Source organism: Gossypium raimondii, chromosome 4 (genome assembly GCF_025698545.1).
Source record: "Gossypium raimondii isolate GPD5lz chromosome 4, ASM2569854v1, whole genome shotgun sequence".
Classification (NCBI taxonomy): domain Eukaryota; kingdom Viridiplantae; phylum Streptophyta; class Magnoliopsida; order Malvales; family Malvaceae; genus Gossypium; species Gossypium raimondii.
In genome coordinates this window covers 20,228,956-20,246,071 of record NC_068568.1, presented here as the reverse complement: position 1 = coordinate 20,246,071, position 17,116 = coordinate 20,228,956, and the positions used below count along the sequence as shown (strand labels likewise).

At 33.0% G+C, this 17,116-nt stretch overlaps 1 protein-coding gene across 1 annotated transcript; it reads right to left on the bottom strand.

Annotated features, from left to right (window-relative positions):
* Positions 1-8,443: 8,443 nt before the first annotated feature.
* On the bottom strand, positions 8,444-11,323 carry LOC105766701 (IQ domain-containing protein IQM3). Its single transcript, XM_012586270.2, has 9 exons — positions 10,865-11,323; positions 10,667-10,781; positions 10,443-10,508; positions 10,276-10,364; positions 10,097-10,184; positions 9,833-9,979; positions 9,657-9,749; positions 9,174-9,275; positions 8,444-9,095 (listed from the first exon to the last, which is right to left on the bottom strand). Exons 1-9 carry the CDS (start codon positions 11,215-11,217, stop codon positions 8,589-8,591), a joined length of 1,560 nt encoding a protein of 519 aa, XP_012441724.2. The 5' UTR covers positions 11,218-11,323; the 3' UTR covers positions 8,444-8,588.
* Between the last annotated feature and the right edge of the window lie 5,793 nt (positions 11,324-17,116).

The window sequence follows — 17,116 nt, the reverse complement described above, 5'->3', positions numbered from 1 at the left end:
CAGTAAAACTGTAAAAAAAAAAACGGCACCTTGCTGTCAAAATTAATCAGAGATAAAATTAAAATTCGAAATAATTAAATTCATAAATTTTAAATAATTCAAGATCCAACACAAATTTGAGCTCCACTCCAAAATAAATTTGATACAAAATTCGAAAAACTCGGATTTCTAATTAACATAATTATACGAGAATATTTAAGACATATATTAATTCAGATATGGTAAATTCTTTTTTATAACTTTGAATGTTTTAAATTGATTTTTGTTACAAGAAAGTTTTAAAATTTAATAATTTATAATAAAATTATAATTACTGATTGCATGAAGAAATAATTCTATATAATTCTAAAATTTTACAAAAGCTACTGATAGAAACGATAAGAAACTTTTTACTTTTAAAACAGACCAATATTATTAAACATTTAAGTTTGAAATATGATAGCTTTATTAATTATTTAAAAATATTGTATTACATAATTTTATTCTTTTAACATTTAATTAATAAAAGACAAATAACTTTTCCAGTTACAAGTATCAAATTTTCCATAGCAACATTCATTTATTAGAATTTAATTTTCTAAAATTATTTTAATTCACATTTATTTCACTAATTAGTCCATATGTTAAGTAATTCTAAATCTAAAGTTCTAAGGCTTCATTTGTTTCATTGAAAATGACTTTTAGAAAATGATTTCTAAACAAAAAAGCTAATACTTTCGGTGGTTAGAAGAATATGTGTCAAATATTTTCTCTTGTTTGATGATTTCTTGAAAATATTTCATAAAAGTTATTTTCAATTAAACAAACATACATTTGAGATTTTCTTATCTTTTCATTGTTTAATTGAGTTTATTTTATATCTATAAATTTATATTTTACATTGTTTTTGCATATATTGCAATGATTTATTTATAAATAAATACATCAAAATTAAATATATGATATTACTCAATTATTAAGCTAGAATATTAACAATCATAAATTAAAAACAACTAAATTGGATAGATGATTCCTAATTGTGTATAAAAACAAAAACAAAGAACAAAGATTGAATAATAACAAATTAGCTTCCAAACCACAACTAGTATTGCATAACATTAAATTAATAATATTATCCAAGTGCATAATTAGTAGTACACAACATCATGGCTATAATATTTTTTTGTGTCACGCCCCGAAAATTGGCAGAATCGAAAAAAATGAGTAAGGTAGGTATGTAAACTATTTGGCGCAATATGGTAATGTCCATCTTGTTGGTTTGATGGCGAGTTAAAGTATTGACGCATTCTAGTGTTAAAGCATCCGCCTATTAGCGATATCTGAGGAATTTATCGCAAGACATTTTCAAGGAAAGAAAGATTACACCTAAAAAAGTGCACATCTATGAGGGGGTACACCCTAGAGTTTTGTTTGAGCACTAAGATCCCGTCAGGTACAAGAGAAAACTATAGGGAACTTAATTGTCTTTAACATTTATCCCAACTATGAGAAACTTTGAATGGAGCCCTGGGGCAATGATAAATATCAATCTTTCGTGCTTCCCCTAAAGGCCGTCGAGAAAGCTTTACATTTTGTTGCATCAGAAGCCCCTAACACATTCATATAATCATTATACTACATGAGATGTGCCCGAGGATCCATTCTACCTTCAAACATCTATTTTGGGACTTTAAACTTGGTTGGTAGGCTCACAGCTACCACTTTTGGAGACAAGGGGTTGTTAGAACAAAACAACCAATCCATATCTTGCACATCAAGGTGCAATGCCCGCACATCTCTACGCAGAGCATCCATCTCGTTCTGTCATGGCTTTGCATGTGCACTCATAGCCTCCTCCTAGAGAGGTGTGACATGGTCCCGAAGATCAAAATGGTTGAATTGTGTCTTCCTTCTTAGTTATTCGTTCTGTCTTGAAAGCTCTTGTTGAAGTAATTTTTGTTTTTCAAATTTGACACTTTTTCGAGTCGTTTGTTCCTTCATCAACCTCAGTTGCTCCTGTAAACCAAATAGTTGTTGCGACGATTGTAACAACACGTTTTTAGTAGTGTTAGAAACAATGATTTTGGGACCACAATTCTGACTAGTGTGTTAGTGTTTTATTAATTATTTATTATTTATAGGGTTATTAGAAGGTCGTATTAAAATTTGGTTTAGAAATTTTAACATATAGTTAGTTAATTAAGTAAAATAACTAAATCGTAAAAACTTCAAAAGTTAGTTTCTATTAGTTAAATGTGTTAAATGGCCATGGAAATGTAAATTAATGGACTTAGATAGTAAATAAAACATATATATAGATAGTGGACACTTTTTTGTTAATTATTAAGTTAAAATCATAAGGGTAAAATAGTAAATTAATAATTAAATAAACAAATTAAACAAAACAAGTAGTGGAAAGCCATCATCTTCTTCATTTTACATTGTTAAGAACCAAAACCACCATTTTACCTAAGGGGATATTCGACCAAGCTTCAAACTCATGCATGATATGTAATTGTTGCCATTTTTTAATTATTTCTATGTTTTTGTAATCGTTTTAACTTAATCTAGCTAACCCGGGGGCTAATTCATAAAAATGTTAAACATTTTGGATTATGTCATTGATGTGTTTGAGGTGTTTGTGAAGTTTTATGGTAGATTAATAAGCTTGGTTGAGAAATAAGACAATTTTGTAAAGTAGTTTTTAGTAATTTTAATGTTTAGGGATTGAATTGTTGAAATGGTAAAATTATATGAAATTCTTGTAAAAAATTGATAAATGTGATCTGAATAGGGACTATATGGAAATCTTCTAGCTTGTATTTTGCTTAAATGTGGTTAATTCGTAAGTTTCAGCTTTAGGGACTAAATTGCAAAAAGAGTAAATGTTGGGGGTAATTTTTTAATTTTATATTAAAAAGGTTCATAAGCTTAAGTTTAATTATTTGAGATGTTTGAATTGAATAATTGAACGAAAATTATTATTTAAATCAAGAAACAAATCAATCGAACTCGAATCGTGGAAAGCTAAAGTAATGGAATAGTCGTCGGCCTTGTTTATGCAATCATTTTTGTCTAGGCAAGTTTGTATATTGTTTAAACTTACTAATTGTTGCTTTTGGTAACATGTTAAATACTATTCATGTTAGGTATAGTTAAATTGCATGATATACGTCGATTAGTGATTTTTGACTAAACTATGATGTTGAATAAATTGATGATTATGTTTGGAAAATGTGAAATGTATGTATGTGAGCTTGAAATGGTATAGTGAAAATGGAATTAAATGATTTAGATATGTAATATGGCCCGTATGAACCTCGTGAATACTTAGGATACAAATGACATGTCATTAGGAGTTATTTACAGTTTCAGGTGTTGGTCTTGGATATCTTACCAATGGTTGAGGTCTTGCATTTATTGCGGATTCTCCATAGCTTGTGTGAGCAGCATCATGTAGCTTATCATCTCGACCCATAGCTCGTGTGAACATATACGATTACAATTACAGCTTGTGTAAGCATTTTCCAAAGTATCTGATGTTATTTCATTTGGTTCAATAGGTAATAAAGGCTTAAATCGAGTGAACTTAATTATATGTTATCTTATATGATTTTGATGGATGAAATGGTAAGTGTTGGTATAAATGCTTTGGAAATGAATGAATGATACATGTTGAAAATGTGATGAATGAAATGAATATTGATATGTTCCTAATATATGTTCATGATATGGAAAGATTATATGTTTCATTGTTGAACTCACTAACTTGTGAGATTTTTTATGTGAATAGGAATTGAATGAACTCATGAGCATGTTAATGGAATTTTGCATGAATTGTATAAATTGAGTCTATTTGGTAAGTTTATGTTTATGATTTATACAAGCTTAGTAAGAACTACTTACTTATGTTAGTTGTTTTCTTTTTCTGTAGATCATCAGGAATCTCGATCGGTTGGAACCAAGTCGGAGTACACACACTATTCACCATTCATCTCAATAGAAGTTGTGGTCATTTTTGAGTTGGTTATAAATGACATGAACTAAAAGTTTTAAAGTCGTTTTATTGTGATGTTGTTAAACTTTAGTTAAGACATACTTATGGTTACGTGTATATATTTGTTTTGGCTTGTAAATATCAATATATGTACGTCTTTGGCTATTTGGTTGGTGCCTCTTGAAAGTGGATGAAATATGAATATTTGTTTGTGAATGAAATGGATGAACTTTGTGTATTTGGCATGTGTACAAGGTAAGGACTTTTGATCTTTTGAATGTGAATTAGTTTGGTGTATGAAAGGTGGTGTCAATGAGGGCACATTGGTTAGGCACTTAGGTTGAATGTTTTGATATGTTTTAAACTTGTTTGAATGTGTTTTGAAGGCATGTTAATGGTTGATTTTGGTTTGGCTTGGCACCTAAGGAATAAGTATTGTTTTGCCTTGTTTTGGAAGCTATTTTAGGTGTACATGGTCTGGGACACGGGTTGTCACACGACCGTGTGCCACACACAACCATACCACACGACTGTGTGGCCTGTTTAATTTTGGTGCAGGTTTGTCCCACACGATTTCAGGTTGTTACACGGCCTAGAGGCATGACCATGTGATCCTATTTTCGAACTGTACACGGTTTGACCACACAGCCATGTCCCTGAGCCACACGGCCTGGGCTATGTCACATAGCCTTGTGACCCCTGTTTTCAGTTTTTCTTACCTTTTTCTATTTTGTTTCAAATAAGTCCCTATTTGTTCTCGAATTGATTTTTAGGTTTCGTAAGCTAGATAAAATGTTTTTAATCGTATATAGGCTATGGATGATTATTGATTTTTAATATTTGGTATTTAATTTAATAATTGAATGGTTTTATGCTATCATTTGATTCGATATGTGGCATAATACTTCGTAAGCCTAATCCAACAACGGAGACGGATTGGGGGTGTTACATCGATGCTCCTTGATCAGAGGGAAATGATGATCTCTGACCAAAGGGAGCATTGAGATTGAAAGAGTTGGAAGCACCTACTTAGCCTACGTTACCCAGATTTTCTGGTCGATCAGCAAACCAACCAGCAAAAATGTCTATCTCACCGGGTTGATTGCTGATGCCAAAACCTCCTCCCTGGCCCGATGGGAAACCGTTGGGGAAATTCTCCTTGGGGTTAGTCATCTTAGTTTTTTGGTTTTTTTATGGTCGGAAATCTGTCCACGCTCACCGCACCAAATTGTTGAGTGTTTTAGCATGTATATCTTTCAAAAAGGTTAGATTCTCTATTCATATGATATGATTACTATTCATGGATTGGACATCGTAGGTAAGTCCCCATGCATGTCAGCACGTACCCTATTCTAGGGTTAACACATTTTCTAGATGTGGGTTCGCCTGCATGGTGGTGCAAACCCACATCATGCGGTCTCATATAAAAATGTGAACACCTCACGTGCGAACTCAAAGTGCGAACTATGTAGAATATGGGTCGAGTCAGGACCTAATCGGTAACCGAGTAATGGATCGGTAATAACGAGTAACATAACATATATATATATATATATTATAGTAAAGTATTCTTGCTAATATGAAAACCTAAGCTTATTTGACATAATTTTTAAATTATTTGACATAATCCTTAGATTAGGCACTCAAAATTTGTAAAATTTTCGTCATAATATTTGCAAGTAATATTGATTTTTTGTGCACATGAGTTACAAAATATATATTATTGCTGTTGATTTAAAGCAGTTTTTTTTTCTTAGCCAAAATTGAAACATCTTTATTAATTTCACTAATTTAGTGTTTAAAAAATTATAGAATACACTAATTTAGTGTTTAGAAAATCTAGATAGGAAAAGTATATTCAAAGCTTTATCAATTTGTTTTCCAAAAGGTGGATTTGTCTTTTTGTAAATGAAAAACTGGTAAAAGAATCAAAACTTCAACGAGTCAAAACCATCAACATGTAGAAACGAGATGCCTATCTTAGGTTAAGAGGCCATTCGAGGCTTCCAAGACTTCATCCAATGAAACGGGATGGTAGAAAGCAACAAATAATCTCTAAGAGGCTATTATTTTGGTTTCAAGATGGTCGGACTGTAGGTAAAAGGGAAAGAAAAATAAATTATTTGGTAAGTTTAGTAATAATTAAATTTCAAAAGTTGTAAATGGGGAAAGTTTGCTACCCATCTATATACGCCCAAAAATGGTCTTAGACAAAAAAAAAAAAAGTCCGTCTTTTAAATAGGTTGGGTGTTGGGTAAATTTTTTTATCTGGGTCCAAATTTGTAAACAAAACTGTTGTTTTTTTTACTGTTTTACCTTTTTTTTTTTTGACATCATTTCGTTATTATATTGCTATTATTATATTGCTACTATTTTGTTATTATTATTTAGATATTGCATAACTCTTATTTTATTATTAATTTTGCTACCATTTTAGATGTATTTACTTGTTAAGTTGCACTTATCTTAGTGTTATTTAAGTATTTTTTTATTTTTTTTCCATTTGTTGGAAACCATTTATTTTAATATTTTTAGTTTATTTGATATATAACATTTTTTAAATTTATTTTTATATAAAAAATAATATAAAAAATTTAATATGAGTGAGCCAGACTCGGGTATTAGCATTTTATCTGGGCCAGATTTGAGAAAACTTTTAGGCCCATTTTTCAGTCTGAGTCTGAGCCTGGCCCGTGGACAACTCTAAACCCAACATACGTGTTAATGAGTTTATACTTGTTCAAGCTCAATTTGGTTCAAAATATGAGCTTAAAATTTTGTCCAAATTTGCAAAAGACTAACTCAAGCCCATTTTAAGCCAGTTCATATTATTTTTTAACATTTTTTAAAAATATTTATATTATTTTAAATTTAATATTTAATAATTTTATGTATTTTTCTATTTATTGAAAATTTTTATATAGCCATCTTTAATATTATTTTAATATTTATATTAAAGTAGTATTATATATTTAGTATAGGTTTTATTTTTTAATGTGTTATAAATTACATAATATATAAAAATAACATAATATAAAGTATTATAAACTTAAAAATGGGTGAGGCTAGGCTGGGCTTGGACCTTAAATGTTCAAGATCGAGCCTGGCTTTTGAACAGATCTAATCACATATAGTTAGGTAAAATATTTTAGGGTTTTGGGTTAATTTTTTATTAAGTCCCTCATCGTTCATATTTTTTCAATAGTGTTCCTCCTTTTGTTCAATTTAGGCCATGCGCATGTTATTCTAATTCTACTCAATTTGAACCTTATGATTATTTAATTTATGTTATCTTATTTATTTTAATCATTATTCTATTTACGTTTGTGTAAGTGTTCATAAATATATTTTACGAATATATATATATATATATATATATATATATATATATATATTTGCGTTGGGAATTAGATATAATATTTATGTTTGTTTGTGTAAGTTTTCCTAAATAGTTTTTTTTAAGAATAAATATTGTTACCAATGTTGAAAAGAATATTGTTACTCATTTTTAATCATACCTTGCACATTGATGGGTTTATTTTTCTTAAACATAAAATAATTTTTATGTTTTGAAACCATAGTCTAAATTATATTTAATGTTGATTAACTTTTAAATTGAATTTCTTTGTTACATTATATATACTTTATCAAAACAAATAAACTTTAATATATAATAATCTAATATATTTTTATTAATAAAGATAATCAATAATAAATTATGTGTAAATCTTAATACATAATGATTTAATATATTTTCTTTTATCATATTATATCTTAAATTCTATTTCTACATGTATTAAATCAAGCATATTAAATGACCTCTTTAAAGTAAATTAAAACCAATTATAAATAGTAATTACACAAAATATAATTTTTTTACCAATTTTCTAGGCCGCATAAAACAATTAATAAAACGATTATAATAAATTCACACTAATTCAATAATGAAAATTTTAAATTAAGGGACTATTTAATATTAGCAACTTTTATCATTGTTATATAATTAGAAATTTGGATGATGGTGGTGCATATGGCTTCCCAAAGGTATTTTATTACCTCCCCTTCAACAATACTATTTATATTTTCTATAGTTTTCAACCCTTAAAATTGAATATTGAATTTTAAGCTATAAGACTGCTTTCCACTTGATATACACATAATTAATTTATGCATCGCATACGGATAAAAAAATTAGTTTTTAATGAATACATAAATTATTTGTAATTTTAAAAAAAATTGAAAATAGGATTTTTAGGATTATCTAGAGTTTCATTTAATAATCAACTTAGTAAATTTGATTTTCATAATTGAAAAAAAAAATTATGGCAAGAATTAGTAATCCCCCGGCACTAGGGCTAGTTTTAGTGTAAAAGTTGTTGCTGCATCTCCAAAAATATGAAATCATGGTGGCATAAACAGCAAATGGATATTTATGAAACACATCACCCATCAACTACCATAATGGTATAGCCATTCCAAAAATGCTCAACTAACATTAAAGCACGTCATCATATTTACATTCACTAGTGCCATCATTTAGCACTAAAACCACAAAACTTAATGGTAAGCTCATTGTATGTTACACACAGATACCAAGAATGTCCCGTTAACATTAGTGGTCATTTGATGTCGACGGAGCCGTAGCTTGTGGAAGATCGCCTAGATGCCTGTATGATGAAAGCGTTGACGGGGTATGTGGAGACATGAATGGTGACGGGGTGTGAGGAGTTCTCGGGGACAGGTTGACAAACTCAAGTGCTTCTTGTCTCAGTTCTACGGGATAGTCGGCAATGCACCCAATCCTCGGACCAGCACCAGTTGACCATTTGAGTGACAGCCGATGTCCTAATTGATATGATTTGACCGCCTTCTTCGAGTTGATCCTTTGCAATATAGCTTTCTTAGGCACCTCAACTGTTGGACTTTGAAGACCACCGGATAAAGTCCTTTTGTAAGTATATGAGGCCCTTGTTTGATTAGTTTCCGATGATTGCGGTGATACATTCTTCTCTTCACTGTTAATTTCAGGTTCAATAGGCACTGAAACTTCAACTGCAGTCCCACCACTTCCGGATTTGTCATTGTCATAGTTATCAGAACCATCAGACGCTCGGCGTATCTAAACACGAGATAAAAGTCAGCCATCATATTTACAATAGGAAGGAAGGTTCAATTCAAGGATACATTGAAAGGTTACCTCCACTTCACTAAGGTTCACTCCTTTCTCCTTCAAAAATGATAGAAAATTCTCAAGACTATCGTCTGTTGGCCGGTAATGTCCACTATATGCAGAAATAGACTGAAAAAGAAAAGAAATTAAATGTCAATCTATACAAGTTAAAGCAAAACTTGATGAACAACAGTCATTCAAAATGCAACCAACATAAGGGGTCGGGGTAAAGCCAGAAAAGTTGTTTACGGGGGATCGAAATTAAATTGTAATTTTTACGATAGTAAAAGTACAATTTCACCATTTTAATAGCCTATATCTTTGTAATTTTTAAAAGTTTAAATCAAATTTTTATCATTTGAAAGGATCAAAGTATAATTTTACTTTTACTAATTTAAAATTTTAAAAATCTTAAAAGACCCCAAATGAAAAATTTTCCATTTGGGGGCAGCCCCCTGCCACCCCTAGCTACGCCCCTGTAAGGGGTCCTTGATGATTCTGAACCTATACCTTTAATATTCCCTGCTCCGCCACCAGCCTACCGGCTGCAAACGTCGCTCCTCCAGCCAAGAAGCTAGAATGGTGAAACATCCCTTTCTTCTTCTACAAGGAACAAAAAAAGGTAAAATCGTTGGTTTTCCTATCTCCTAGAGGAAACACTCAAAACGGTCAGTGTCGATACTTACCTCGCCGGCATACAATTTCTTGGATGTGCTCACAACAAATATCCATTTCTGGCCTTCCGATCCTTTGATTGTATGAAGAACATTTCCAGTTTGTTTATGGATAATCTTTCCTTCAAAAACAATGTACTCATAATGCTCCCTCTCTTGCTGTTTCCGCCACCATAGACCGGAAACAAAATGAAATTCACATCAGAATTTTGCAACAACCAGAACTAACAAGTTGAATCTTATTGAAAATTGAATCTAAAATACAAAAGCACGTACAGGTCCCAGATACTTAATACATTGTTGTCGAAGCTTTGATCTCGGACATTCTTGGAGGTCAATCTCTTTCCCTTCCCCTATATCCAACCTGTAAATTTCAAGCCACTTTTTTAATATTGTAGGTTATAAAATTATTTGGACATTTGTCACGTGTGTAACAGCAATGTTGGAGGTTTTACCAGTAGAAAAATGGCTGACCAGCATCAGATTTACACCACTCATCGTAGTAAATATGCAAGTTATGGCCATAGCGGTGGCGTGGATCAATCTAGAGTAACAATAAATAAAAGTAAAAAATCTGTTCATTGTTTATTTAAGTGAAAGGGGCTAAGGAGAAAAAAAGTACAGCTTCAATCCAATGTCGAAAAGCCAATTTTTGCGCCTTGGCGTCTTTGAACAATCCTTTCCCGACCTGACAAAATTCCATTATTTGTTATTTATGGAAATAAAATAAAACAATATTTTGTGATTTTTTTTTACTAAAGGACGAAACAAGGGAAAATCAAGGATCGCCGTCAGAAAACAGTTCCAACTTTTGAATTTACGAAATTTTTAGTAAAAAAAAGTTACCTTAGAAGCATTTAAGACAACACGATTCCATCTTGAAGCAACAGATTCTGCTTTGGAATAATTAAAAAAGGAGATTGTGCTGTGATTAAGCCTTGCATAATCTAAAACCCTCCACCTGCAATAAATAAATAATCATTGCAATTTTCTTCTTAAAAAAAAGAAGAAGCAGAGAAATGGACAAAGATTTTATAGACTTACCATTCTTCAGCGACAACAGCGGAGTCAGCTATTCTACGCCGTGTCCAGTAACTCCGGTACACTTTCTGAACCTTAACCGCAGCGTTCGAATGACAACAACCAACACCTGGCGCGTGATTCGAACCCGACGACTCCACCGGCATTTCAAAACCACCGTCACTGTTCCCCGATGCAGAATCTGGTTTGTTTGCGTCTTTCGAACTATCCATGGAGAAAAAATAGGACGACTTGGAGCCCAGACCAAACCCGTTATTATGAAGGTTGTCCCGGGAGGAAATGTCATAAAACAGAGACTTTGACTGCATATCGAAATTTGAAACAGCTGTTCGAGTTCCGCATACAATGACCTCCATTGTCTTTGTTTACTATAACTAGTCAACTATTTCAATTAGTTTGAAACAAACCAAACTAAGCCTTAGATTTTCAACTAATTTGAGTGTCTGGATTTGAGAGAAAGAGAAAGCAAAGAATATAAATAAACATTTGGAAATTTCCTGGGAAACTGACCCCCCTTCCTTATGTTTCCATTATTTTCAGTCTAAGTTTTGTGCATCACGCGAAAAGTTACGGTCTTTTAAAGTTTTTCAAGTTAAAAAATATAAATTGTTTATGGCACGTCAGCAAATCGCGCTTACGTGGACGCTATTTCCTGGCGCGTACCTCAGCATCGCGCTGATGTGGACGCGATTTCACGAAAAACGGACTATTCCGATAAATAATTACATAAACGATTCATTTCGGTAAATTTAAAAAAAAAGACTTTTTTTGATAATTTGCCCCTCTTGTTGTAGCGAGTGAAACTAAAGGAAAATAAATACAAAACCTGTGCTTCACGTGGGAATTTCTAGGGTTTCAAAGTTAAGGAAGGATTCTTTTTCTGTTTGTGGTAGGATTTAATTTTTTTAAATATTGGTATATTTTTTAATTTATTATACGTGTAAGGTTTTTAGTCTATTTGGGTTGTAATTATATTTTTTTAATCCCAAAATATGCTATTATCATGGGTAAGTTTTAGTTAGGATTATTTTAGTTTTTAATCTATTTGTTGTAGTTATATTTTTAGTCCCATAAAATGCTATTATCAAGGGTACATTTTAGCTAGGATTATTTTAGTTTTTAGTTGTAATTGTTTGATTTTACATTTTATTCTAGTTTTTAATCATCGGTGTTGTAATAATTTGATCCTACACTTTATGATTGTTCGGACATGTACTTATATTTATATTTTGATTGTACTTATAAGATTTCAAAAAATAAATAAATACATCACACACATATGCGTGTAGAAACTAGAAATTTAAAATAATGTATGCATGTAAAATGACATCCACTAAATAATGAACATACTGCAACATATATGCAGTATGTACAAGATTTAAATAAAATAAATTAGTTTAATTTAAAAGTAAAAAGAAATCTAAATAGGTAAATACATAAAAAGAAATCTAAATAGGTAAATACATCTAATTAAGAATATTAAGCACACTCTAATTGCTTTTCAGTTTGTATTGTCATTTTTCTATCATGCACCTGACGGGCTCTTAGCGCTCAAACAAAACTCTGGGGCATACCCCCTTATAGGGGCGCACTTTCTTGGGTGTAATCTTTCTTCTCTTGGAAATATCTTACGATAAATTCCTTAGATACCACCAATGGACAGATTCTTTAACGCTAGTATGCGCCAATACTCTAACTTGCCATCAAGCCAACATAATGGCAGATTAAGTTACCACAACGCACCCAATAGTTTACATACCTACCTTACTCATATTTTTTTAGATCCGCCGATTTTTGGGGTGTGACAAATAAATTCTCACTTTTTTTTGGGAGAATAACAATATCTCAAATTTGTATATTTTCTTGTATATCTTCTAGCCCTACTAGTGCCATCTATTTATAGGCAGAGATAGAAGAATCCTAATTGAATTAGTAGAATACAAATAATGCTTATTTGATATAAAAACTAGTCTCCTAGTTCAACTAGAAGAGAAGGGTGGAAAAACCTAGCTAAATAAACTAGGGTTGCCGCCCCTCATATGTATTATGAGGGGTTTTCGACCTTTCCTATATCGAGTCCAATAATAATTTAAAAAACTTAAATTAATTCTCAAGTCATTTTCTTACTTAGTGAGAAACCACATTCATTTCCGAATGTAACATATTTCTCTAACTTTATCATTTTTATCTATTTATGTTCATTTGATTCTATATACAATTCATTTATAATTTCAACAAGCCACGGAAGGATCAATTGGACATATGCAATTAGGGCTCAAATGGTTTATAATTAAGTTTCAACTTTTCACCTATTAATTATGAACTCATTTAGTCACAAAGTCATTCCACTATAGTATCGTGACTGAGCTCTCCCCAATTACATATCATTACGAAAGTTACTTGATTAGTGGCCGTCCAATGATCTTGTCATAAGTGTGTTACACTCATAATATATCCTTAATATCTTTGGGATAAATCCGTTCTCCTAATATGATCCTATTTTATTTCATGGTAACATCTTCCTTCATGAAAAGTTCATTACTATCAAATAGTAATTAAGTCATTTATCAAAAAAAAAAAACCACTCGTGACCACGTTTACTTTTCATCTATCATGTAATGCCAATGAGAGGATACCATTTACCGATTTCTTGGGCTATGAATTCCACTATTGCCAATGATGCTACATATTGCAGAAGTCTATACCCAACATACCAACATCCGGTTCCTTATCTATTTGAACTCAGGCTTTTACTTACATTAAAGTATACAAATGCTTGGGCAGTCGCTAGGCGTCGCCTGCCAGAAATAATGAATGCGATTATCAATGAGTTAATCTTTGAGCTAGATGTCTCATATTTTTTTTTAAAATTCTACTTACGAATCTCACTAAGTTCCCTCGAACTTATAATTTTTTTGCTTGAGTGCATGTTAGTTAAAGATTCAGAAATTGAGAGGGATCAGGCCATACTTCACTAGGGGATAGGTGAAATGTGACAACTATGCATGTTTATAGAAGGGCACCCATAGAGGCTCTGCCTTAAGGTTTTAGTTGTTATTTTACGTTTTTTAATCTTTGTCCATAAATTTTGTAATCGACAAATGGAAATGAAGCTTTAAAGTTTTATCTTTGGTTTAATACAAGTTGTTTAAGTATGTAATTTAAACCATAATAGAAATTTTTTTAATTCATTTGGGTTAATTTGGTATTTGATACTCAGACTTGACGAACATGTCGGGTAGAGGGTGTCACAGATTTAGTAGTATCAGAGCTTTGGTTTAGCCGATCCTCTAGATTAGGGTGTTTTGGGATAACCCCTGTATACATGTTACATTAGATTTGGCTTAGTCCCTCCACGGTTGATATGAGATGGTAAGTGTGATGAAAATGAGTGTATGATTGACAAATTATATCAGATTGGTGAAGAACATAATGCAGAGAAGAAAAAAGATGAGAGTTTTCATTTCTACAAGGAAATCAATACAAATACAAGAGATAATTAGGTATCATCCCTAGCAGACGGATTAGTCGTTTCTTCTGTGTTTTCCTTCCCCTCATTAATAACCTCCTCTATAGGAGTAGGAGTGGTGGGCTCAAGCTTGGGTGGGAAGAAGAAACCGTCAGAATCTTTCCATTTCTTCTGAAACCTTTCCTGCTCAGCACTAGAAAGGTTCATCTCATTAAAGCTCGAATTGTCATTGATGTATTGCCATAGACTGCTGAAGTTTATTCAACTCACATCGAAAGGGCCCACGACAACTTAGGCCTGAAGGATGTAATTGGACCTCAACTTGGGAAGATAATCTACAATTGTCGCCACAGTCGCTTCTCTATATTTCTTTAGGGCCTTATTGTGTTCCTTTTAGATCCTTTCTAAGTTTGCTAAGTGATATTCCTTTTGCGCTTTAATCTGGTCTTCTAACTAGTGGACCCTATTCTTAAACTCTTTTTCTTAAGGAGTTGTACTTAGATTCCCAATTGAAGGTGAACTCGGTGAACTCCTAAGCTTGGTGGGATGTGGCCTCTTGTGCTTAGCGAAGTTAAACCAATTATTGATTTTGAGAGGCTAGGTGAGGCTAGGTTCACTTCTAATTGAGCCCGTTTTATTTCACTTTTGTGACATCGGTCACGAAGGGCCCAACTGAGCAAACCAATTTCCTCCAACATGATTTGGTAGGAGTCTATCAACTCCAAGAGAGTTGGTTTATGAGCTTCGAAGGAAGAAGAGAGAGTATATTCTTTCAGTTCTTAGGACAAATCCCTCTCCTAGCTTGGCTAAGTTTTGTTGAGGAGAAGGGAGGCTAGCCCCCCAAAAAAAGTTCCCTCCATAGCTTAATGTCTCATTGGAAGAAATGAACCAGCCTACTGCTATTGCTCTCATTGGTGCTTCTAGAGCCCCTTTCAGTTCCCAACCTCTTACTGTTGCTACCACCCACTTACACCCTTGCGTTAACATCAGCGATGACCTTCTATGCCCTCTCTATACTGGCATCCACGTTCATAGTGATTGAAGTCTAAGATGGAGCGAATGATTGAGTAGAACCTACAAAAGAAAAGTTAAGAATCAACCATACGATGAATAAAATCTCTATATAAGAGACTCATTAGCAACCATGCTAGCGGGATGGACTAGCGACTCATGCGTCGCCTACAATAAGTATAAAAAAGTTTGGAGGTTCCTTTTTTCTCCCAACCAATACAACAACTAGGTCATCAAAAGCGTTGTAGGGCCACACTGTATCATAGAGGTGTGCGATCCGGGAAATAGCCTCAACAGCAGAGTCTAAAGGCTTATAACCATTTGGGCTATGGTTCTTTATATAGAAATGGAAGACATTTCTAACAATAATAAGACTCTCCAACACAAGAGAGTGACCCAACTTTAAGCAAGTGAACTAATCCTCCACGGCCTCATTATTTAATTATTGCTTACGGGTACAAATAGAATCATAAGGAATAGCCCATTGGGTTGGAAACCCAAACCCACTCATCATATTACACCTCACCGAACAAATTTGTTTTTGTTTATGTGAAGGTCGAAAGCCCAGGTTTTGATGATGGGCTCATGCCCCCTAACGAGTGCTGAAATGGGCTAACCCAGCAGAAGCCTCTCAAGAGGTCACTTTTAATTGATAGATTTGTGGTAAAAAATAAGGATGGATGGCTTGCCCTTCAGGCTACAGTTGATAAAGTTGGCCACCAAGGTCCACCAAGATAAATCGGTGAGTTACCCTGATGTGATTCCATACCCATTAAGAACAAATTAGAAGAAGGGTGAAGGGGTAGATGAAACCTAACTTTAAATAGATAAAGAGGTAGAAGGATGCCATCAAAATTGTTGCTTAGTCGACACTCGCCTTGGATAAGGTTGAAATCGTAGGCGAATTGGGAAGTTGTATTCCTTTTATGCCTAAGAAGTGGACCATTTCCCCTTGGGACGTGGTAAAGTGGAACAGAGGGGTTTCTGCAGGGGTATTTACCTTGCAACCACTAGATCCAACCTCGTCACCTTCTCTGTTACCACCACGATCTCTCTTAATACCACTACCGTGATGGCTAATACCCTCATGATGAATTTGCTTAATTCTAACCATTTTGGGGGAAAGATGAAAGAAACATAAATGATTTAAGAAATTACTTGGGTGACGTGCTAAGAGATGATTAAGGAAGAAATGAAGAGGAACCCAAACGAGGGAACAAAGAAAGCTAAGAGAGAAACTAGGGATTTAGAAAGAGACTTAGTCAATAAAGAGTTGAAGAGTAACTTCATATAAAAGGCCTCTCTTCTCAACGTCTTGATTTAAGTATCCAAACGTCTAAGGGAAGTTTGGGAAATTTGAAGTAAGTGATTCAAATTTTTGAATCCATAGATGACACATGTCGAGTCGGAAAGGGTTCTTCCTAAACCCCTCGATAGACGAAAAAGGCATAAATGTTCGCCCGAGCTGGTTGTTTATTGAGTATTTATCGTACGACCTATGTTAATCCCAGAAACACCTGTTAGTTTTGTGCTGAGATACATTTGATGGATGGTGCAGTCAAGAATCTACTAGAATAAGTAGAAAATGGTCATTGTGTCACTAATCTCCCTATGTATAAAAAGTCGGGATAGAACCGCCAGTGAACGAGGTAAAATCTGGATAAAATTTTAATTGCTAAAGCAACAATATATCCACGAGAAAAGTGTAAGTGACTACCTATAGGTCTGTAGAGAATTTTCTGAGATAAGAGAAGTTAATGTGGACACCGCCTCGA